This window comes from Staurois parvus, unplaced genomic scaffold (assembly GCF_062004578.1).
Source record: "Staurois parvus isolate SC_StPar_1 unplaced genomic scaffold, SC_StPar_1.0 ptg002233l, whole genome shotgun sequence".
Lineage (NCBI taxonomy): Eukaryota > Metazoa > Chordata > Amphibia > Anura > Ranidae > Staurois > Staurois parvus.
Window position 1 is genome coordinate 94,417 of NW_028320029.1, and position 24,048 is coordinate 118,464.

At 46.4% G+C, this 24,048-nt stretch overlaps 1 protein-coding gene across 1 annotated transcript in view; it reads left to right on the forward strand.

Annotated features, from left to right (window-relative positions):
- The window catches only part of SPAG17 (sperm associated antigen 17), a gene marked incomplete at its 5' end in the record, with an annotated part of 180,206 nt that overhangs the window by 79,205 nt on the left and 76,953 nt on the right, over positions 1-24,048 (forward strand). The window contains 9 exons of the mRNA XM_089665542.1: positions 597-708; positions 2,878-2,997; positions 3,110-3,223; positions 3,352-3,560; positions 5,774-5,900; positions 10,977-11,143; positions 14,167-14,359; positions 18,288-18,508; positions 19,152-19,293. Coding sequence (XP_089521668.1) covers positions 597-708; positions 2,878-2,997; positions 3,110-3,223; positions 3,352-3,560; positions 5,774-5,900; positions 10,977-11,143; positions 14,167-14,359; positions 18,288-18,508; positions 19,152-19,293 — 1,405 coding nt within the window. The remainder of the gene's footprint in view (positions 1-596; positions 709-2,877; positions 2,998-3,109; positions 3,224-3,351; positions 3,561-5,773; positions 5,901-10,976; positions 11,144-14,166; positions 14,360-18,287; positions 18,509-19,151; positions 19,294-24,048) is intronic.

Below are 24,048 nucleotides of genomic sequence, written 5' to 3' on the forward strand. Positions count from 1 at the left end.
TTTGGGGTGGAGGAACTTGACTGTCCTGCACAGAGTCCTGACCTCAACCCCATAGAACACCTTTGGGATGAATTAGAGCGGAGACTGCGAGCCAGGCCTCCTCCCCCGACATCAGTGCCTGACCTGACAAATGTGCTTCTGGAAGAATGGTCCAACCTTCCCATAGACACCCTCCTAAACCTTGTGGGGGGCCTTCCCAGAAGAGTTGAAGCTGTTATAGCTGCAAAGGGCGGGGCCAACTCAATATTGAACCCTACGGACTGACTGGGGGGCCATTAAAGGTCATGTGTGTGGAAAGGGCGGGGCCAACTCAATATTGAACCCTACGGACTAAGACTGGGGGGCCATTAAAGGTCATGTGTGTGGAAAGGGCGGGGCCGACTCAATATTGAACCCTACGGACTAAGACTGGGGGGCCATTAAAGGTCGTGCATGGAAAGGCCGGCGGTCCAATACTTGGGGCAATATCGTGTAGATGAAATATTGAATGTACATTTCACAAACCAGCCACACGAAGTTCTTGCTCCTCGGCTCTGTAGGGGACATATGAGAGCTGAACAGGTTGAGGAAACTCCTAATTCTCTTTATCATTTTAGTTTACCGGCTACGACATGGGAGACAATCTGATCCAAGTCTCCGGAGGCTGCCGATGCCTGTACCCCACAGACGGGGGGCAGATCCAGGTGGAACACACTCATTTTGAGAAGGGTGAGATGACACGGGCGTTCCCCACCATATATATCCTTATACAGAGCTGGATGGATGCTGCATGACATATCACTCATCATATATACAGAGATGGGGGGGGCATTGTAACTTTGTAGAAGGAGAAGGAGGCATTTCCTCAGTCTCCCCTCCCCCAGTGATCAGACTGTACATTGTAACTTTGTAGAAGGAGGAGGCGTTTCCTCAGTCTCTCCTCCCCCAGTGATCAGATTGTACATTGTAACTTTGTAGAAGGAGGAGGAGGCATTTCCTCAGTCTCCCCTCCCCCAGCGATCAAACTGTACATTGTAACTCTGTAGGAGGAGAAGGAGGAGGCATTTCCTTAGTCACCCCTCCCCCACTGATCAGACTGTACATTGTAACTCTGTACAAGAAGGAGGAGGCATTTACTCAGTCTCCCCTCCCCCAGTGATCAGACTGTACATTGTAACGCTGTAGAAGGAGGAGGAAGCATTTCCTCAGTCTCCCCTCCCCCACTGATCAGACTTTACATTGTACCTTTGTAGAAGGAGGAGGAAGCATTTCCTCAGTCTCCTCTCCCCCAGCGATCAGACTGTACATTGTAACTTTGTAGAAGGAGGAGGAAGCATTTCCTCAGTCTCCCCTCCCCCAGTGTGAGGCTGAATCAGGAGAGATGAATGAAGCACAGATCCACAGAATGGATGATTCAGGAGCAGGGAGATCCTTGCAGTGCAGGTTCTCAGGTACAGTTTCCTCTCCAGCAAGGAGAACAGCACAGCAGTGACATCACCAAATCTCCTGAGACTAGCAGTCAGAGACAGCGGTGCCTTAGATGGTCTTACACTGCTACATACAGCTGAGGAACAGTAGTGCCTAGGCACAGGAAGTGCACTGCAGTTTTTTGGAAGACATCAAGGCAAGAGGTAAATCTTTCATTGCACAATTTATGCACATTAACTCTTCTATACAATATATTCCACTTTGGAGTTAAAGCCCCAAAATATCGTTTTCTCATGCAGTCGGGCTGTGCCGGTCAACTGCTCGTTATATCTAGGGGTGAGGAGAAAGCTTATACTCACCTGATCCTCCATTCCACTGGAAAATGGTGCTCACCCATGGTCCAGTGGTGGACTGTTCCTGGTCTTTGGAGCCTGTTCTGGGCTTGGCGACATCAGGAACAGTCTACAACTCCAGGCTGCTGGAGCACGAGGGTACCGGACCGGTCTTGTGTGCGGTGGAATCGGAGGATTAGGTAAGTAGATCTCCTTTCTCTGTTCCCGTAGACAAAAACAAGCAGTTGACCCGTGGCGGTGGAGAGAGCGCTGCGCCGGTCAACTGCTCGATCTATCTAGGGGTGAGGAGAAAGCTTATACTCACCTGATCCTCCATTCCACTGGAGAATGGTGCTACCCCATGGTCCAGTGGTGGACTATTCCTGGTCTATGGAGCCTGCTCTGGGCTTGATGACCTCAGGAAAAGTCTACAACTCAAGGCTGCTAGAGCGCGAGGGTGACGGATCGGTCTTGTGTGCAGTGAAATCGGAGGATTGGTAAGTAGAAACCCTTTCTCTGTTCCCGTAGACAAAAACAAGCAGTTAACCCGCGGCGGTGGAGAGAGCATTTGGAAATGGCTACATAAGCTCAATATTGGTCTCCAAGGAGCAGGAACCTCGTTGCAGCTTTTCAAAAACAAGCAGTTAACCCGTGGCGGTGGAGAGAGCGCTGCGCCGGTCAACTGCTCGTTGTGTCTAGGGGTGAGGTGAAAGCTTATACTCACCTGATCCTCCATTCCACTGGAAAATGGTGCTCCCCCATGGTCCAATGGTGGACTGTTCCTGGTCTATGGAGCCTGCTCTGGGCTTGATGACCTCAAGAACATTCTACAACTCAAGGCTGATGGAGTGCAAGGGTGCCGGACCGGTCTTGTGCGCGGCGGATTGGAGGATTAGGTAAGTAGATCTCCTTTCTCTGTTCCCGTAGACAAAAACGAGCAGTTACCCCGTGGCGGTGGAGAGAGCATTTGGAATGGCTACATAAGCTCAATATGGGTCTCCAAGGAGCAGGAACCTCGTTGTAGCTTTTCCCTGTTCCTACCCCACTCTGTTTCCCTCCGGTACGTGTCTACGAGAGCTCGTGGTGCTGAAAGGTGCACTTGGCTATATTCTGACCAATGTTGTCGTCTTCCTATAAGGCTCCACCTTCGTGAAAGTGAAATTACTGAGAGACGGACACAAGTTTCTGGTTCACATTATTAACCCGAAGAAAACGACCGCTGATAACCAAGATGATGGAGGCCAGATGGAGCAGAGCGGTGAGTACAGTACAGAGGTAACATTCCTCTTCTTCGTGTCATGTGGCGGAGAACCGCCGAGATCCGTGGCTCAGTCTTTGTTCACACGTGTGTCACGTGACTCTTTCCGCAGGAAAGCCCGCCTCCAAGGCGAGAAGCGTCTGTGAATTTGGGTCATTCTCCGCCACCCTGCAGAGCGGGATACAATTGTCTCTGAGCCACTATGGCGCCTCCGGCAGAGGAACAGGTGCGCTACATATTGCATGATTGCATATTATGGGGTGTGTCAGAATAAAAGAGCGACCACTATGGCCGCCATTGACCCCGCTATCACTGCTCTCCACCCTAATTGTTTTCTCTTTATGGACTTTATAGAGGAGAAGGATCCCGAGCTGGAGGCCATGTTGACCTTCCCATCAGTTCACACTCCCAGCATCATCCCCGCTCCACCTGCCCATCCTCCTCCACCCATCCCCTCTGGCAAGGGACGAAAATCTCCCCGCAATAAATCACCGAGAGCCATCCGAGTGAAGACACCACAGGCCCCAGCCGTGGAAGAGACACCCCGAACTCCAGAGGCCCCTGTAAGTGAGGGGTTCACCTAGGAATATACACTATATTGCCAAAAGTGTTGGGCCCGCCCTCCAAATCATGTGATTCAGGTGTTCCAATCCCCTCCAAATCATGTGATTCAGGTGTTCCAATCCCCTCCCAATCATGTGATTCAGGTGTTCCAATCCCCTCCCAATCATGTGATTCAGGTGTTCCAATCCCCTCCCAATCATGTGATTCAGGTTTTCCAATCCCCTCCCAATCATGTGATTCAGGTGTTCCAATCCCCTCCCAATCATGTGATTCAGGTGTTCCAATCCCCTCCCAATCATGTGATTCAGGTGTTCCAATCCCCTCCATATCATGTGATTCAGGTGCCCCAATCCCCTCCATGGACACAGGTGTATACAATCAAGCCCCTAGGCATGCAGACGGCTTCTACAAACATTAATGAAAGAATGGGTCGCTCTCAGGAGCTCAGTGACTCCAAGCGTGGTCCCGTGATAGGTGGCCACCTGGGCAATAAGTCCATCCGTGACATTTCCTGGCTACTAAATATTCCACGCTCAACTGTTAGTGGGATTATAACAAAGTGGAAGCAACTGGGAACAACAGCCACTCAGCCACCAAGTGGTAGGCCACGTCACATGACAGGGCGGGGTCAGCGCATGCTGAAGCGCAGAAGTCGCCAACTGTCTGCAGAGTCAATAGCTAAAGACCTCCAAACTTGGTGTGGCCTTCAGATGAGCCCAACAACAGTGCGTAGAGAGCTTCATGGAATGGGTTTCCATGGCCGAGCAGCTGCATCCAAGCCTTCCATCACCAAGTGCAATGCAAAGCGTCGGATGCCGTGGTGTAAAGCACGCCACCACTGGGCTCTAGAGTAGTGGAGATGTGTTCTCTGGAGTGACCAATCACGCCTCTCTGGCAATTTGATGGACATGTCTGGGTTTGGCGGTGGCCAGGAGAGCAGTACTTGCCTGACTGCATTGTGCCAAGTGTAAAGTTTGGTGGAGGGGGGATTATGGTGGGGGGTAGTTTTTCAGGGGTTGGGCTTGGCCCCCTAGTTCCAGTGAACGGAACTCTTAAGGTGACATTTTGGACCATTTCATGCTCCCAACTCTGTGGGAAGAATTTGGGGATGGCCCCTTCCTGTTCCAACATGACTGCCCACCAGTGCACAAAGCAAGGTCCATAAAGACATGGAGGAGCCAGTTTGGGGTGGAGGAACTTGACTGTCCTGCACAGAGTCCTGACCTCAACCCCATAGAACACCTTTGGGATGAATTAGAGCGGAGACTGCGAGCCAGGCCTCCTCCCCCGACATCAGTGCCTGACCTGACAAATGTGCTTCTGGAAGAATGGTCCAACCTTCCCATAGACACCCTCCTAAACCTTGTGGACGGCCTTCCCAGAAGAGTTGAAGCTGTTATAGCTGCAAAGGGCGGGGCCAACTCAATATTGAACCCTATGGACTGAGACTGGGGGGCCATTGAAGGTCATGTGTGTGGAAAGGGCGGGGCCAACTCAATATTGAACCCTACGGACTAAGACTGGGGGGCCATTAAAGGTCATGTGTGGAAAGGGCGGGGCCAACTCAATATTGAACCCTACGGACTAAGACTGGGGGGCCATTAAAGGTCATGTGTGTGGAAAGGGTGGGGCCAACTCAATATTGAACCCTACGGACTAAGACTGGGAGGCCATTAAAGGTCATGTATGTGGAAAGGGCGGGGCCAACTCAATACTGAACCCTACGGACTAAGACTGGGAGGCCATTAAAGGTCATGTGTGTGGAAAGGGTGGGGCCAACTCTATATTGAACCCTACGGACTAAGACTGGGGGGCCATTAAAGGTCATGTGTGTGGAAAGGCCGGCGGCCCAATAGTTTTGGCAATATAGTGTATCTCTAGTTTCTGAATGTGGATATAATGGATATATAATTGAAATGATGTCACACAACAGCCTATGATATGGGAGGGTCCTGCTCACTGTGCTGGGAGACTTTCTTCAACACTGTCAGACTGCCACCGTGTGGCTCGGAATGATCACATGATACAACCACATTGCACGTTTTCTGTACATTGGCTCTGAAGAATCACATGACAGCACACCGCAAGCTCTCTCTATATTGGCTCTTAGCGATCACATGATGTACTGCACATGCCTAGATGGTTCAATATAAAATGTTATTACTGTTCTGTATTCATTGGCTTTAATTTATAATCGATTAAATCTGCACAGGTGGAGCCTGTTAAGCCTCCGGTGACTCCACCCCCTAAACCTGCACCTGCTGGCCCCGCCTTCCAGAGCCTGAATGTCTCCTACCCCAATGGTCTTTTCCTGACTTTCCAGAGAGACAATGCAGAAGGTCAGCTAAGTGGTAGATACATTGTTTTCCATATTGCGTTCTATATACACCCCTCCGTAAATTCTGTGTGTGTTCTATATACACCCCTCCGTAAATTCTGTGTGTGTTCTATATACACCCCTCCGTAAATTCTGTGTGTGTTCTATATACACCCCTCCGTAAATTCTCTGCGTTCTATATACACCCCTCCGTAAATTCTCTGCGTTCTATATACACCCCTCTGTAAATTCTGTGTGTGTTCTATATACACCCCTCCGTAAATTCTCTGTGTTCTATATACACCCTCCGTAAATTCTGTGTTCTATATACACCCTCCGTAAATTCTGTGTTCTATATACACCCTCCGTAAATTCTGTGTGTGTTCTATATACACCCCTCCGTATATTCTCTGTGTTCTATATACACCCCTCCATAAATTCTCTGTGTTCTATATACACCCCTCCGTAAATTCTCTGCGTTCTATATACACCCCTCCGTAAATTCTCTGTGTTCTATATACACCCCTCCGTAAATTCTCTGTGTTCTATATACACCCCTCCGTAAATTCTCTGTGTTCTATATACACCCCTCCGTAAATTCTCTGTGTTCTATATACACCCCTCCGTAAATTCTGTGTGTTCTATATACACCCCTCCGTAAATTCTGTGTGTTCTATATACACCCCTCCGTAAATTCTCTGCGTTCTATATACACCCCTCCGTAAATTCTCTCTGTGTTCTATATACACCCCTCCGTAAATTCTCTCTGTGTTCTATATACACCCCTCCGTAAATTCTCTCTGTGTTCTATATACACCCCTCCGTAAATTCTCTGTGTTCTATATACACCCTCCGTAAATTCTCTGTGTTCTATATACACCCCTCCGTAAATTCTCTGTGTTCTATATACACCCCTCCGTAAATTCTCTGCGTTCTATATACACCCCTCTGTAAATTCTGTGTGTTTCATATACACCTCTCATTACCTTTAAAGTGGTTGTAAACTGCCAACATGAAATATGAACACCGCACATCCCTCTATAGTGTGGACTTGTCCCAGTCCAGAGCACTGAGTGTCATTCCTGTCTGCTGCCTCCTTCCTCTGCTATCAGCACAAATCACTTCTGACCGGTTTTCCTGACACCAAGAGAAAAATGGTGACGGAGAGGGCACCGTTTGTGATTGACAGCCTCAACTCTCTTTCTATAAGCTGTGTGAAGGGGGGGTGTCTATTCCCTCCAATCAGCTCTTAGAGCTCACTGAGTGTTACTATTGCTGCCCGCCCCCTGCTTTTCAGAGCTGAGAGATCCCGTATAAATTCTGCAGTTTGAACAGCTGTAGAGAAGAGAAGATAAACAGGTACAACTTTTATGTAGGAGGATTTGTTTCCTCTCTGTGTTTCACCTGAGGCCAGTCACTTCACTGGGTATATGGAAGGGTTTACAACCATTTTAAATCTCTCATGTGTCCTATATACACCCCTCATTTCCACAGGTCCCCTGTGGGTTCTATATACAGTACTATGCAAAAGTTTTAGGCAGGTGTGACAAGATGCTGCAAAGAATGCTTTCAGAAATGGGCGTGGCCATCGTTTATTTTATTACTAAAATGTAAAGTAAATGAATAGAAGAGAAATCCAAATCCAGTCAATATTTGGTGTATGGGGTGTGGCTTCCATGAAGACCACTTCTGGCCAGGCATCTCAGGACAGTAGATGGGGGTACCCGGGTCCCACTGGTTTCCACCAGTTCTGTGCTGATGGCACTGCTGGACATCTTCCCATGTGGAAGGGAAGGAAGCATGATGTGTCCTTCATCTGCTGCATTGTTTCCGTGGCCCAGCACCGCGTCTACGGTCCCCAACGTTACCCGTTTCTTTGTGCGTCTTCAAAAGTGCTTGGACAGCACATCTTGAAACCCCAGTGTGCCTTCAAATCTTTGCCTGGGAGAGACCTTCCTGATGCAGTATAACTGCCTTGTGTCGCGTTGCTGTGCTCAGTCTCCCCTGATGTATGACCTGTGACCTGAAACTGTGTTCCACAACCTCACCTTAGTAGCAGAGTTTGGCTGTTCCTCACCCAGTTATAACCCCTTCCAGTCCAGACTTTTTCCCCCCCTTCCAGTCCGGACGCTTTCCCCCCTTCCAGTCCGGACGCTCCCCCCCCCCCCTTCCAGTCCGGACACTTTCCCCCCCTTCCAGTCCGGACGCTTCCCCCCCCCTTCCAGTCCGGACACTTTCCCCCCCTTCCAGTCCGGACGCTTCCCCCCCCCCCTTCCAGTCCGGACAGTTTGCCCCCCTTCCAGTCCGGACGCTTTCCCCCCCCTTCCAGTCCGGACGCTTTCCCCCCCCTTCCAGTCCGGATGCTTTCCCCCCCTTCCAGTCCGGACGCTTTCCCCCCCTTCCAGTCCGGACGCTTTCCCCCCCTTCCAGTCCGGACGCTTTCCCCCCCTTCCAGTCCGGACGCTTTCCCCCCCTTCCAGTCCGGACGCTTTCCCCCCCTTCCAGTCCGGACGCTTTCCCCCCCTTCCAGTCCGGACGCTTTCCCCCCCTTCCAGTCCGGACGCTTTCCCCCCCTTCCAGTCCGGACGCTTTCCCCCCCTTCCAGTCCGGACGCTTTCCCCCCCCTTCCAGCTTGGACGCTTTCCCCCCCTTCCAGTCCGGACGCTTTCCCCCCCTTCCAGTCCGGACGCTTTCCCCCCCTTCCAGTCCGGACGCTTTCCCCCCCTTCCAGTCCGGACGCTTTCCCCCCTTCCAGTCCGGACGCTTCCCCCCCCCCCTTCCAGTCTGGACACTTTCATCCCCTTCCAGTTCGGACACTTTCCCCCCTTCCAGTCCGGACACTTTCACCCCCCTTCCAGTCCGGACACTTTCACCCCCTTCCAGTTCGGACACTTTCACCCCCTTCCAGTTCGGACACTTTCACCCCCTTCCAGTCCGGACACTTCCCCCCCTTCCAGTCCGGACACTTTCACCCCCTTCCAGTCCGGACGCTTTCACCCCCTTCCAGTCCGGACGCTTTCCCCCCCTTCCAGTCCGGACACTTTCACCCTTTCCAGTCCGGACACTTTCCCCCCCTTCCAGTCCGGACACTTTCACCCCCCTTCCAGTCCGGACACTTTCCCCCCCTTCCAGTCCGGACACTTTCACCCCCTTCCAGTCCGGACACTTTCACCCCCTTCCTGCCCAGGCATTCACCTTTCAGCGCTATCACACTTTGAATGACAATTGCGCGGTCATGCAACACTGTACCCATATAAATTTTTTAGCATTTGTTTGAGACAGATAAAACTTTATTTTGGTGGTATTTATTCACCGCTGGGATTTTTATATTTTTTTTTGCTATATAAATGAAAAAGTCCAAAAATTATGAATAAAAGTATTTTTCTTATAAAATTTTGCAAATAAATAATCTTTTTTCAAAAATCTTGACCAGAAATTATTCAGTTATCTTTTTAGTAAAAAAAAAAATAACCCAAATTATAACCAAAATTATAATTTTACTAAAACATTTTTATATATTTTTTGCTTGAGGTGAAGAAGGGGACATACCCCGAAAGCTTGTCCTCAAAATTGTATGTTAGTGCAAATAAAAAAAGTATCACGGACAGTACTCAATTATATTTTTTTTATATTATTATTTATATTTTGTTTACATACTGTCACACTAGCAGTAGTATCACCATGGTGACACTGTACTACTTGTGGGGGGTGATGAAGTTTTTTGTTTTTTTTACACTGATTGCTTTTACACCCATAAAGGCTGTAAGAGGAATAATTTCTCCTTCTCTCTGGCTGCATTCCTGCAGCTATTGAGAACTACTGTGTGAGCTGTGATTGGTCACAGCTTGTCACATGGTACAAGGCCGTTGTGAATAGCCCTGTACCATGTGATCTCTGTGATCATTCACAGATTTCACACGTAGTAAGCAATGATGTCAGCAGTGACATCTTGCTTACTACTCTTCATGTGATCACTGATTGGCCAATCAGGGATCACATGATCGGGACCTCGCACAGAGGTCCCGTGCAACGATCGGTGTTCCACTGTGTCCGGAGCGGGCACCAGGTCGCCCAGGGAGCACGCACAAGCAGATGTATAATTTGTTAATCATACATCTGATTCTAATCCTAAAAACCCCCATGACTTTGCAAGAATGATGCTGGTGTGAAACCAAAGGGTGGTCACGCCAGATTTTTTTGATCTGGATTTTTCTTCTGTTCATTGGCTTTGACTTTAATAAATTGATAAAAAAATAAACAATTGAAGTATATATTTTTGAAAACATTCTTGCTTTACAGTATTTCTTCACACCTGCCTATAACTTTTGCACAGTGCCGTACATTCCTCATTACCATACATCCCCTGTGTGTCCCATCATTACCATACATCCCCTGTGTGTTCCATCATTACCATACATCCCCTGTGTGTCCCATCATTACCATACATCCCCTGTGTGTCCCATCATTACCATACATCCCCTGTGTGTTCCATCATTACCATACATCCCCTGTGTGTCCCATCATTACCATACATCCCCTGTGTGTTCCATCATTACCATACATCCCCTGTGTGTCCCATCATTACCATACATCCCCTGTGTGTCCCATCATTACCATACATCCCCTGTGTGTTCCATCATTACCATACATCCCCTGTGTGTCCCATCATTACCATACATCCTCTGTGTGTTCCATCATTACCATACATCCCCTGTGTGTTCCATCATTACCATACATCCCCTGTGTGTTCCATCATTACCATACATCCCCTGTGTGTTCCATCATTACCATACATCCCCTGTGTGTTCCATCATTACCATACATCCCCTGTGTGTTCCATCATTACCATACATCCCCTGTGTGTTCCATCATTACCATACATCCCCTGTGTGTTCCATCATTACCATACATCCCCTGTGTGTCCCATCATTACCATACATCCCCTGTGTGTTCCATCATTACCATACATCCCCTGTGTGTTCCATCATTACCATACATCCCCTGTGTGTTCCATCATTACCATTTGGCGCGACCCAAAACCACATCGGCAGGTTGTATCTCCACCTCTAATAATGAAACGTCCTCTCGTGTGTGACAGCCAAAGATGGAGCTACAGCTCGTCTACTCGTTAGGCTGACCTACCCCATAAGAGTGAGGAACGCCCAGCTGTGCAGAGGGAGCAAGACCCCCGAAATCCCTGAGACGAGCCGTGTTATTACTCCAGAAGGGGCGGTATTGAAGCGTATGCTGGACGGCTCCACAGAGGTAATCCAGAATTACAGTTTAAACCCAAGAAGAAAAATGTCATATATTTCAGTTTATTGGTGGAGTTTGCACTTTGAAGTCATCATTGACAAATTGTCCCAGCCTGTCGATGGCGTTGTGCCCAGAGAAAGAAGAAATAATTACAGTCTGCAAATATTCATTATTTTTTTTAAAGTTTGAGGGAAAACTATTATTGGTAAGATCGCCAAAATACATTTTGTCCATTTGTCAGCTTCTACAAAATGTGCCCTAAATATATAAGAAATATAGACAGCGAGGGTTGGTGGACACTTAGAGGTTGGTGACGTAGCTCGGAGCAGAGGTGAAGGGAAGCCAATGGAAGGATTGGCAGAGAGGGGTGTTGGATACTGAGAGGTTGGTGACGTAGCTCGGAGCAGAGGTGAAGGGAAGCCAGTGGAGGGATTGGCAGAGAGGGGTGGTGGATACTGAGCAGTTGGTGATGTAGCTTGGAGCAGAGGTGAAGGGAAGCCAGTGGAGGGATTGGCAGAGAGGGGTGGAGGATACTGAGCAGTTGGTGATGTAGCTCGGAGCAGAGGTGAAGGGATGTCAGTGGACACTGATGCAGCCACTATTCATGTACCTCAGGGTGGAGGTGAAGGGAAGCCAGTGGAGGGATTGGCAGAGAGGGGTGGTAGATACTGAGAGGTTGGTGACGTAGCTCGGAGAAGAGGTGAAGGGAAGCCAATGGAGGGATTGGCAGCGAGGGTTGGTGGACACTTAGAGGTTGGTGACGTAGCTCGGAGCAGAGGTGAAGGGAAGCCAATGGAGGGATTGGCAGAGAGGGGTGTTGGATACTGAGAGGTTGGTGACGTAGCTCGGAGCAGAGGTGAAGGGAAGCCAATGGAGGGATTGGCAGAGAGGGGTGTTGGATACTGAGAGGTTGGTGACGTAGCTCGGAGCAGAGGTGAAGGGAAGCCAATGGAGGGATTGGCAGAGAGGTGGTGGATACTGAGCAATTGGTGACGTAGTTCGGAGCAGAGGTGAAGGGATGTCAGTGGAGGGATTGGCAGAGAGGGGTGTTGGATACTGAGAGGTTGGTGACGTAGCTCGGAGCAGAGGTGAAGGGAAGCCAATGGAGGGATTGGCAGAGAGGTGGTGGATACTGAGCAATTGGTGACGTAGTTCGGAGCAGAGGTGAAGGGATGTCAGTGGACACTGATGCAGCCACTATTCATGTACCTCAGGGTGGAGGTGAAGGGAAGCCAGTGGAGGGATTGGCAGAGAGGGGCGGTAGATACTGAGAGGTTGGTGATGTAGCTTGGAGCAGAGGTGAAGAGTAACCAGTGGAGTCATTGCCAGAGAGGGTTGGTGGACACTTAGTGGTTGGTGACGTAGCTCGGAGCAGAGGTGAAGGGAAGCCAGTGGAGGGATTGGCAGCGAGGTTGGTGGACACTTAGCGGTTGGTGACGTAGCTCGGAGCAGAGGTGAAGGGATGTCAGTGGACACTGATGCAGCCACTATTCATGTAGCTCAGAGTGGAGGTGAAGGGAAGCCACTGTAGGGATTGCAAGAGAAGGACCAAGCAGTTGGTGAGGTAGCACAGGGCAGGAGGAAAGCCACTGGAGGGATTGGCAGAGAGGGGTGGTGATGTAGCTTCTAGCAGAGGTGAAGGGAATCCAGTGGAAAGATAATCTAAGAGGGGTGGTGGGCACTGAATGGTTGTTGATGTAGCTTAAGTCAGAGGTGAAGGGAAGCCGGTGGAGGGATTGGCAGAGAGGGGTGGAGGACAATGGATGGTTGGTGATGTGGCTTGGAGCAGAGGTGAACTGAAGCCACTAGAGCGATTGGCAGAGAGGGGTGGTAGATACTGAGCAGTTGGTGATGTAGCTTGGAGCAGAGGTGAAGGAAAGCCAGTGGAGGGGATTGGCAGAGAGGGGGGTAGTAACTGAGAGGTTGGTGATGTAGCTTGGAGCAGAGATAAAGGGTAACCACTGGAGTCATTGCCAGAGAGGGGTGGTGGACACTGAGCAGTTGGTGACGTAGCTCAGAGCAGAGGTAAAGGGATGTCAGTGGACACTGATGCAGCCACTATTCATGTAGCTCAGGGTGGAGGTGAAGGGAAGCTACTGGAGGGATTGCAAGAGAAGGGCAGAGGACACCGAGCAGTTGGTGAGGTAGCGTTGGGCAGGAGGAAAGCCACTGGAGGGATTGGCAGAGAGGGGTGGTGGATACTGAGCAGTTGGTGACGTAGCTTGGAGCAGAGGTGAAGGGAAGCCAATGGAGAACTGGCAGAGAGGGGTGGTGAACACTGAGTGTTGATGTACCTGGGGCAGAGGTGAAGGGAAGCCATTGGAGGGATTGGCAACAGAGGGGTGGAGGACACTCAGTGTTTAGTGATGTACCTGGGGCAGAGGTGGAGGGAAGCCAATGGAGAGATTGGCAGAGAGGGGTGGTGGACACTGAGCAGTTGGTGATGTAGCTTGGAGCAGAGGTGAAGGAAAGCCAGTGGAGGGATTGGCTACAGAGGGGTGGAGGACACTGAGCAGTTGGTGATGTTGCTTGGAGCAGAGGTGAAGGGAAGCCAGTGGAGAATTGGCAGAGAAGAGTGGTGAACACTAAGTGTTGATGTACCTGGGGCAGAGGTGAAGGGAAGCCAGGGGGTAGATAGGCACAGAGTGGTGATGGGCCCTGAGTGATTTGTAATGTAGCTCGGGACAGAGGTGAACTGAAGTCAGGGATTGGCAGAGAGGGGTGGTGGACACTGAATGGTTGGTCAGGTGGATGAGTTGGGCAGCAGCATTCACGATAGACTGAAGGGGGATATTTTGTGCAGAGGCCAGCCAATGGGGAGGAAGTTTCAGTAGTCAAGGAGAGAGATGACAAGGGAGGGAATTAGTAGCTTGGCGATGTCATTGGTGAAGAACGGGTGAATTCTGATGTTGGAGATGAAGGGGGAAGTAGACTAATCTGCCATTTGTCGTTCCCGGCAATATAGAATGTAGATACATCCATCGGACACCTTCTGGATCCCATCCAGCCTCTTCATATCATTTCTGTACCAGGTCCTGTTTCCTGATGGATCCGTGAGCAGAAGTCCAGATTCGGGTCCCATCACTGCTCCTTGTCACCCTGCACCACTCCTTGCAGAAGAGCACGACACCCCCACAGCCGATGCCCAGTCAGCGCCTGCTTCTGCTGGATCTACACCCGACTCCAAGGAGCAGAAATCAGAGCCCCTCCCTGACCACAAGAAAGGTACACAGTATTGGTGATACTGCATTCATCCAGACAGGTGTGCCGGAAGCAGCGTATCACCCCCTGATGAAGGGGCCCCTCTCCGTCTGAACAATGTTTATAAACCCTGCATCAGATGATCTGTTTTTGGAGAGCAGAAACGCCTACATCTGCTGTATTGACATAGCAACTCCCCGCTGTCATTTTGACAGCCAGGAATAGCCGTCCGGGTGAGCGCAGGCAGAAGTACACAGCGTGTAGAAAGTCTGATGTCCACAACTGGTTACATTCCAGACGTTTTTTTTAACGAAAGTGATTTACTTTAAGATCACATGATCAATATTCTAGAAAAACAGAATATTCTGAAAATGTGAACTCTACACGTTGTACATATCTACTCTTCAGGGATCATAGGGTTGGCCATCGCCACCGCATCTAAAAGTAATACAGGCATACCTCGGTTTACGAATTTAATGCGTTATGCGAAACCGCATTTTGTATTGCGAAAAATTAGTAAACCGAAATGCGGTTTCCCATAGGAATTCACTGAAAACCAATTAATCCGTTCCAGAGGTCAGAAAAAAGTTTAAAAAAAATTATTTTATCTGTTTAAAACTTTTTATAAAGTGCACTTTAAAGGCAGAAATACTGTATAGGGACATGATTGAAAAAAAAAAACCCGTAAATGCATGGAAAACCAATTAATCCGTCCTGGAGGTCAGAAAAAAAAAAAAAAAAAAAAGGCTTTTATCTGTTCAAAACTTTTAATAAAGTGCACTTTAAAGGCAGAAATACTGTACAGGGACATGATTTAAAAAAAAAAAATCCTAAATGCATTGAAAACCAATTAATCCATTCCGGAGGTCAGAAAAAAGTAAAAGAAATAAAGTGCACTTGAAAGCATAAATACTGTACAGGGACATGATTAAAAAAAAATTTGTAAATGCATTGAAAACCAATTAATCCGTTGCGGAGGTCAGAAATAAATAAAAAAAAGTCTTATTTGTTCAAAACTTTTTATAAAGTGCACTTTAAAGGCATAAATACTGTACAGGGACATGATAAAAAAAAAAAATCATGAATGCATTGAAAACCAATTAATCCGTTCCGGAGGTCAGAAAAAAGTAAAAAAAAAGGTATTTTATCTGTTCAAAACTCTTTATAAAGTGCACTTTAACCCCCCTGGCGGTATTGCTGAGTGTAGCTCGGGGTTAATTATCAGTGCCAAAAGCGGTAACCCCGAGCTACACTTGGGAATACACTGCAGTGTTGCTCAGGGATTCCCTCCTGCACTTACCTTGTCCTGCGCTCCCGCGATGTCCCCCCTGCAGTGCCCCGGCCATCTCCTCCGGCCGATGCCGGCATCTGTCTTCCGGGTTCCGTTCCCTGCGACGTCGGGACGTACGGGGGACGGAACTGGCGGGAAATTTAAAAATTTTAAAAAGTGACATTCACTAAAATCACTAAAATCACATAGTATAACATTCCTGTATCAAACCATTTCTCATACATTTTGTCCCGAGTGCTTTGTCCGGCGCCCTGCCTGCATTATTACTGTTCTTTCTGCCTGGAAACTGAGAAACGTCCATGGCGTCCAAAAAGCGTCCCTTTAGGTCAGACGCGGTTTTAGACCGGCTAGAGAACAGCGATAGTAAATCAGAACCACTTGCAGAATTGAGTGATAATGATTGGTGGGGGAAATTCCTCATCAGACACTGAAAACGATTCTGCGACTGAGCTCAGCGATGTGCCAACTTGGCGCTATATTTCACATTTCAGTGTTTTTGGTTTGATTATATTATTGAATTACATTTATTATTATTTTTATGTATATTTATTATATTGTAATTTATGATTTCGTGTTTCAAGTTTTATCCTACCCGGGATGTTCACTAGACTCTTGTTCAGACAGATTTCAGCGAGTTACAGTCAGGTCCATAAATATTGGGACATGGACACAATTCTAACATTTTTGGCTCTATACACCACAATGGATTTGAAATGAAACGAACAAGATGTGCTTTAACTGCAGACTGTCAGCTTTAATTTGAGGGTATTTACATCCAAATCAGGTGAACGGTGTAGGAATTACAACAGTTTGCATATGTGCCTCCCACCTGTTAAGGGACCAAAAGTAATGGGACAATTGGCTTCTCAGCTGTTCCATGGCCAGGTGTGTGTTATTCCCTCATTATCCCAATTACAATGAGCAGATAAAAGGTCCAGAGTTCATTTCAAGTGTGCTATTTGCATTTGGAATCTGTTGCTGTCAACTCTCAAGATGAGATCCAAAGAGCTGTCACTATCAGTGAAGCCATCATTAGGCTGAAAGAACAAAACAAACCCATCAGAGAGATAGCAAAAACATTGGGCGTGGCCAAAACAACTGCTTGGAACATTCTTAAAAAGAAGGAACGCACCGGTGAGCTCAGCAACACCAGAAGACCACGGAAAACAACTGTGGTGGATGAGCGAAGAATTCTTTCCCTGGTGAAGAAAACACCCTTCACAACAGTTGGCCAGATCAAGAACACCCTCCAGGAGGTAGGTGTATGTGTGTCAAAGTCACCAATCAGGAGAAGACTTCACCACAGTGAATACAGAGGGTTCACCACAAGATGGAAACCATTGGTGAGCCTCAAACACAGGAAGGCCAGATTAGAGTTTGCCAAACGACATGTAAAAAAGCCTTCACAGTTCTGGAACAACATCCTATGGACAGATGAGACCGACATCAACTTGTACCAGAGTGATGGGAAGAGAAGAGGATGGAGAAGGAACTGCTCATGGTCCTCAGCATACCACCTCATCAGTGATCATGGTGGTGGTAGTGTCATGGCGTGGGCATGTATGGCTGCCAATGGAACTGCTTCTCTTGTATTTATTGATGATGTGACGGCTGACAGAAGCAGCCGGATGAATTGTGAAGTGTTTCGGGAATATTATCGGCTCATATTCAGCCAAATGCTTCACAACTCATTGGACGCTTCACAGTGCAGATGGACAATGACCCAAAGCAGACTGCAAAAGCCACCAAAGAAGTGGAATGTTCTGCAATGGCCGAGTCCATCACCTGACCTGAATCCGATGGAGCATTTCACTTGCTGAAGACAAAACTGAAGGGAAAATGCCCCAAGAACAAGCAGGAACTGAAGATAGTTGCAGTAGAGGCCTGGCAGAGCATCACCAGGGATGACACCCAGCGTCTGGTGATGTCTATGCGTTCCACACTTCAGGCTGTCATTGACTGCAAAGGATATGAAACCAAGTATTAAAAAGTGAAAGTTTGATTTATGACTATTATTCTGTCCCATTACTTTTGGTCCCTTAACAAGTGGGAGGCACATATGCAAACTGTTGTAATTCCTACACCGTTCACCTGATTTGGATGTAAATACCCTCAAATTAAAGCTGACAGTCTGCAGTTAAAGCACATCTTGTTCATTTCATTTCAAATCCATTGTGGTGTATAGAGCCAAAAATGTTACAATTGTGTCCATGTCCCAATATTTATGGACCTGACTGACCTAAAAATTACAGGCCGACAATAAAAAAAATACAAAAAAATGTACCGCTTTGAGCACAGAAATACGGACATAATCAGACCGCTATGGAGGGTTAAAGGCATAAATACTGTACAGGGACATGATTAAAAAAAAAATTTGTAAATGCATTGAAAACCAATTAATCCGGGACTATGACGGGCTATGGTGGATTATGACGGGCTATGACGGACTATGACGGGCTATGACGGGCTATGGCAGGCTATGACGGGCTATGGCGGGCTATGGCGGGCTATGGCGGGCTATGATGGAGAGGTCTTACTGCTGGAATCCTTCAGAAATATTCTAAACCAGTTGTTTCCTCAGCCTACCTGTCTTCAGTAATAACTGACATTTATTTTCAGGTGGATGGATCCTTTAAGTTTTCTCACTCTTGTTGTTCACAGGGAAAGGTGGGCCAAAGTTGGTGCCACCAACAACTAAGCCAGAGCCAGTGGAGGCTCCTCCCCCTGAGCCACTGCCAGCCACTCCCCCAGTTGCAGCTGTACAGCCCGGCACCTGGATCACCACCATCCCATCCGGGGATCAAATAGGAACCCGGGGCTCCGAGAGGCTGGACCTGAGACCTCTGCAGACTTTCAAAGCTACAGACCCTGTGAACGGGACAGTAAGTCACCTCCCTCACCCCGAGTGTATGCTGTAAATTTTTTTCACAATGCAGAAAGAGTCCAAAAATGGCCTCCGATAGGACGCTAGGCAAACTTAGCTGTTGGCTTGCCCCGTAATCAGAGGAGCGGAGATTGGTAGCCCGGGCCCGTTCATGGCTCCTCAGCCTGGGGATTTAATTGTTCCCCCTGCCTCTGTGAAGACCCTTCGAGAGCTTAGGGTGGGAAATTCTAATGCCTAGGCTGATTAGTTGTCATGCTCTGGCCAATCCCTGGGGAGGTGTGCCCAGTAGGTTGGTGGTAAATTGGCTGGAGCCCTAGTGAGACCCAAGAGGGAGCTGATCTGATGAGGCACGGTGGCCTCTTCAAGGGTAGTACTACAATGGTGACACGTTTGGTAGGTTCTGATGGTATGGATCCATCAGAGGCTTGGATAACCATGCAGGAGTTGAGGGAAATCTGAAGATTTCACTCACCCTTGCTCTCCAGCTCCTCCCTCATATTTCCAGCTGGTGTGGATGGGATGATGAAAATTGTATATACAGAAGGTTTGCAGGATTTTACCCTCATCTGAAATATACAGCACATATATGTAAAGTTCATGTGTGAAGGAGCAGCTTCCTACATGTGCTGCCCATGTTGCAGGTGGTGACGACTCGAGAAGATGGGGTGGTGACAGCGGTGAGCACAGATGGGTCCACGGTTGTGGAACATGCAGACGGGACCAGAATCACCACCTTCTACCAGAACGTGGACATCCCACTCCCTGGAGACCATGAGGAGACCGGTAATTATTCCCAGGGACACCAGATAGGACATTGACCTCCATTCAGTGTCCTCCACCCCTCTCTGCCAATCCCTCCACTGGCCTCCACTCAGTGTCCTCCACCCCTCTCTGCCAATCCCTCCACTGGCCTCCACTCAGTGTCCTCCACCCCTCTCTGCCAATCCCCCTCTATCCTTCTCCTCCTTTGAGGACCACTGCGTCCGACTATTCTCCCCAACCCCCCTGAAGATTGCTGTGATATACCGGCCTCCTGGATCCATACCCCGCTTCCTGGATGACTTCTCCTCCTGGCTACCCTTCTTCCTCTCCTCTGAGCTACCCACCATCATTCTTGGGGATTTCAACATCCCTGTCAACCTCGACAACCCGGCCACATCCCATCTCCTCCACCTAACCTCCTCCTTTGCACTTGCACAGTGCATACAATCCACCACCCACTCCGACGGTAATATCCTTGATCTTGTCTTCTCCAACCGCTGCGCTCCCCACAACCTCACTAACACCCCCTTCCCTCTCTCTGACCACAACCTGATCACCTTCTCTATCTCCTCGTCCTCCAATGCCTACCCCTCCAAATGTCACACTACTACCAGCCGGAACCTCCGCAACCCTAACCCTGCCCCCCTCCACTCTGCAACTGATCAACTCCATGACCGCATCCTCCCCCTGTCCTGCCCCGACTTGGCTATGACCGCCTACAACAACGCGCTGTCAGCAGCCCTTGACTCACTAGCGCCTTTAACCACATGTAATATATATTTATTATATGTAGATATAAATATGCATGAAGTCACCTCCTGCGCTCCTATCTTATGCAGGCCATAGACGGGTCAAAAACCGGCCGTTAAAAAAAAAAAATAGTTTGTTCAATCGGCCGACGTTACCACCAACGTTAAAAAAAAATCGGCCAATTTTCGTCCCGTCTGCAGCCGGCATTTAATTACTTCTGTCCCTGCAGAGAGCTCCGCTATTATATTTGACATGAAAAAGTCTTGCGGTTGCAACAATGTATCCATTTGTATTCATTCCGGATACAGATGTTTTTATTTGGATACAAATGGATACATTGTTGCAACCGCAAGACTTTTTCATGTCAAATATAATAGCGGACTGGAAGTCTTTTTCTTTTTCTTCTTCTTTTGCGTCTTCTTCTTTTTCTTCTTCTTCCTGTTTTTCTTCTTCTTGCAGGTCACGGCTCATGCGCAGATTTTTTATCGGTAAAAAGATCGGCCGACTTGCCCATCATTGCCGGGAAAATCGGGCAATCGGCAAAATCGGTTGATTTTTTTTCCAACTTCACCGCTAAAAAAAATGTGCCAAAATCCAGAAATATGGCTGACCAATTAACCCACTAAAGGTGCGAAAATCAGCCGATTTTTTTTTTTTTGGCCGATCTTCGACCCGTCTATGGCCTGCATAAGTCCCTACAATATTAATAAATGAGGTACAGCTGCCGGCATCCAATAATAAACCTAATGATCTATATGTGAATAATACAAAAAATGATGTCGCGCTAGTAACAGTAATGAAAAAATTAGAAATCCACAATCGGGCGGACTGACAACTCATGGGGCCCCCGGGCAATAGAGGATCATGGGGCCCCTGTGTCCTTGCCCAAACTCAAAAAATCCTATGAAAAAGGTACCAGGGGAATCTCATGGGGCCCCCTACTGACCCCGGGCCCTCGGGCAGTGCCCGAGTTTCCAAATGGTCAGTCCGCCCCTGCAAATGAGTAATAAATGTGCCAAGAAAAGTCCAAATGGGACCAATGCATCAATTGTGCCCAAAATGATCCTAAATTGGATCTGAAGATGATGGAAGTGAAAAGAAAAAAAAAACTATATGACAAAGAGTCCAAAATAGGACCGCACATCAAGGGCGCACTTGTGGCATAAAATACATAGAAAACAAACAGCGTAAAACACAAATTCTACAAAACGCACCTAAACGATGCCGGCGTGATGATGAATACAAATGATCACATAATGTGCATACAAAAAAAAAACACACACAGCGTGCATAAAAAATACACAGAAAAAACGCATGCCACTAAAAATGCGTTCGCTAACCATTAAATACAAAATACAGTGTCCAGTGTGGTGAATAACACCATAACGTCATTTTAACGTGTTAAAAAAACTCTGAAGAATATATTTAAGCCCTTGGCGCCGGAGCCTCCCGGCCCTTTAAGGGTTTCAGAAGCCAGGAGGCGGGGCGGGGTTTAGGGTCATGTGACCGCCGTGACACGCCGTCACAGCAGTCACATGATCAGGAAAGGTCCCGATCGAAAGAGGAGATCGGGACCTTTCCGTGAGTACCGGACATGTGTGCTGGGAGCGCACACTCAGCACGATTTTTTTCAATAGAGCTCAAATGTGCGGCCGCTCAGCGTCTAGGCTCAGACCCCGGGACGCCGCACATTTGCATTCGGCCGACGCCAAGAGGTTAAAAAAATATATATTTGAAAAAATATTTTTTATATATTTTGTTATATATAAAAGCACGCATTTCAACATACATATATATATATATATATATATAATATATGTTTGTGTGTGTATTGAAATATATTGAATACAGCCAAAATTGTATACTACTGTACGTTGAAATGCATTTTTTTATATATTACAAAATATATTAAAAATATTTTTTAAAATATATTTTAATTTAATATATTCTTCAGATTTTTTTTTTTTAAATTACTTTTTTATATATTAAAAAAAACTGAAGGATATATTTAAAAAAATCTATATTTTTAAAAATATTTTTCATATGTTTTCTAATATATAAAAAACGCATTTCAACATACAGTGTGTGTATATATATATAAATAAATATATTTTGAACTATATTGAATTCAACCAAAATTGTATACTGTATGTTGGAATGTGTTTTTTTTTTATATTACAAAATTACAAAAAATATATACTTCAGATTTTTTTTCAACATATATAGAGAGTAATTTTAACATATGTTAAAAAAAAAATCTGAAGAATATATTTAAGCCCTTGGCGCCGGCGCCTCCGAGTCCTTTTAAAGGTTTCAGATGCCGGAAGGCAGGGCGGGGTTTAGGGTCATGTGACTGCCGTGACGTGCTGTTACAGCGGTCACATGATCGGGAAAGGTCCCGATTGAAAGAGGAGATCGGGACCTTTCTGTGAGTACCGGACATGTGTGCTGGGAGCGCACACTCAGCACGTTTTTTTTTAAATTGAACTCAAATGTGCGGCCGCTCAGCGTCTAGGCTCAGACTCCGGGAGGCAGCACATTTGCGTTCGGCTGACACCAAGAGGTTAAAAAAATATATATTTGAAAAAATAATTTTTATATATTTTGTTATATATAAAAAAACGCATTTAAATATATATATATATGTATTTTGAAATATATTGAATACAGCCAAAATTGTATACTACTGTATGTTGAAATGCGTTTTTTATATATTACAAAATATATGAAAAATATTTTTAAAAATATATTTTATTTTAATATATTCTTCAGATTTTTTTTTTAAATGACTTTTTTATATATTAAAAAAACTGAAGAATATATTTAAAAATATTTTTCATATACTTTGTAATATATAAAAAACGTATTTCAACATACAGTGTGTGTGTGTGTGTATATATATATATATATATATATAATTTTTTATTTATTTTTTTTTTTTAATTATATTGAATATGGCGAAAATTGTAGTATTTCAAATAAATGTCAATATATTTAGGCAGAATATTTTTAAAATATATTTAAAATATATTTTTCTTTCATGTGGTTGGAACTTGTGACTATATATATATATATTTATATGTGTGTGTGATATAAATACTGTATGTTGAAATGTGTTTATTATATATTACAAAGTATATGAAAATTATTTTTTAAAATATATTCTTCAGATTTTTTTTTTAACATATGTTAAAATGACTTTTTTATATGTTAAAAAAAAATCTGAAGAATATATTTTAAAAATATATATTTTAAAAAATATTTTTCATGTATGTTATGATATATAAAAAAAGCATTTCAACATACAGTGTGTATATATATATTTAATTTTTTTTTTTTTCCATATTTTTTCCATGTGAGTGGAACTTGTGACTATGTGTGTGTGTGTATATATATATATATAGTCACAAGTTTCACTCACATGGAAAAAAAATATATTTTAGATATATTTTAAAATTAATTTATTTATTTTAAATATACTGAATCCGGCCAGAATTGTAGTACTTCAGATAGATGTCATATATTTTTCCTCCACGTGGGCATCCCGGGGTACATGGGGCGGGCTGAGGGACCGTGATAACATCTCACCAGCCGTACTGTTTTTCTCAAGGGGTTCTAGTTTTTTTTACATTGTAGCTTTCCAATAAAAAACAAAAATCCCGCCAAATACCCCCCCCATCCCCCCCCCCCCCCCCCGGGACTGAAGGAGGTAAGATGGAGGACCTGTGCTGGTGGATGAGGGGGTCCCTGCTGGGGGGCACCTCTGATTGTAGATTGCACCTTCCCCCATGCCTGCCCCTCCTCAGTCGGCCTCGTCTTGCAGAGGAATATTCCATTCTGTAATGTATTAGACCCGAATAATAAATATTCCTCTGACACGGCCATTCATCATAAAACTGGAAGAAAAATACATCGCAGACTTGGCAGAGATAACATCGTTCCTCCGACAACACATCCCCGGTTGTCGCCCAGAACGAGTATTTACTTTGTGCCGTCGCCAAACTGGCAAAGGGAGCGCCATGACGG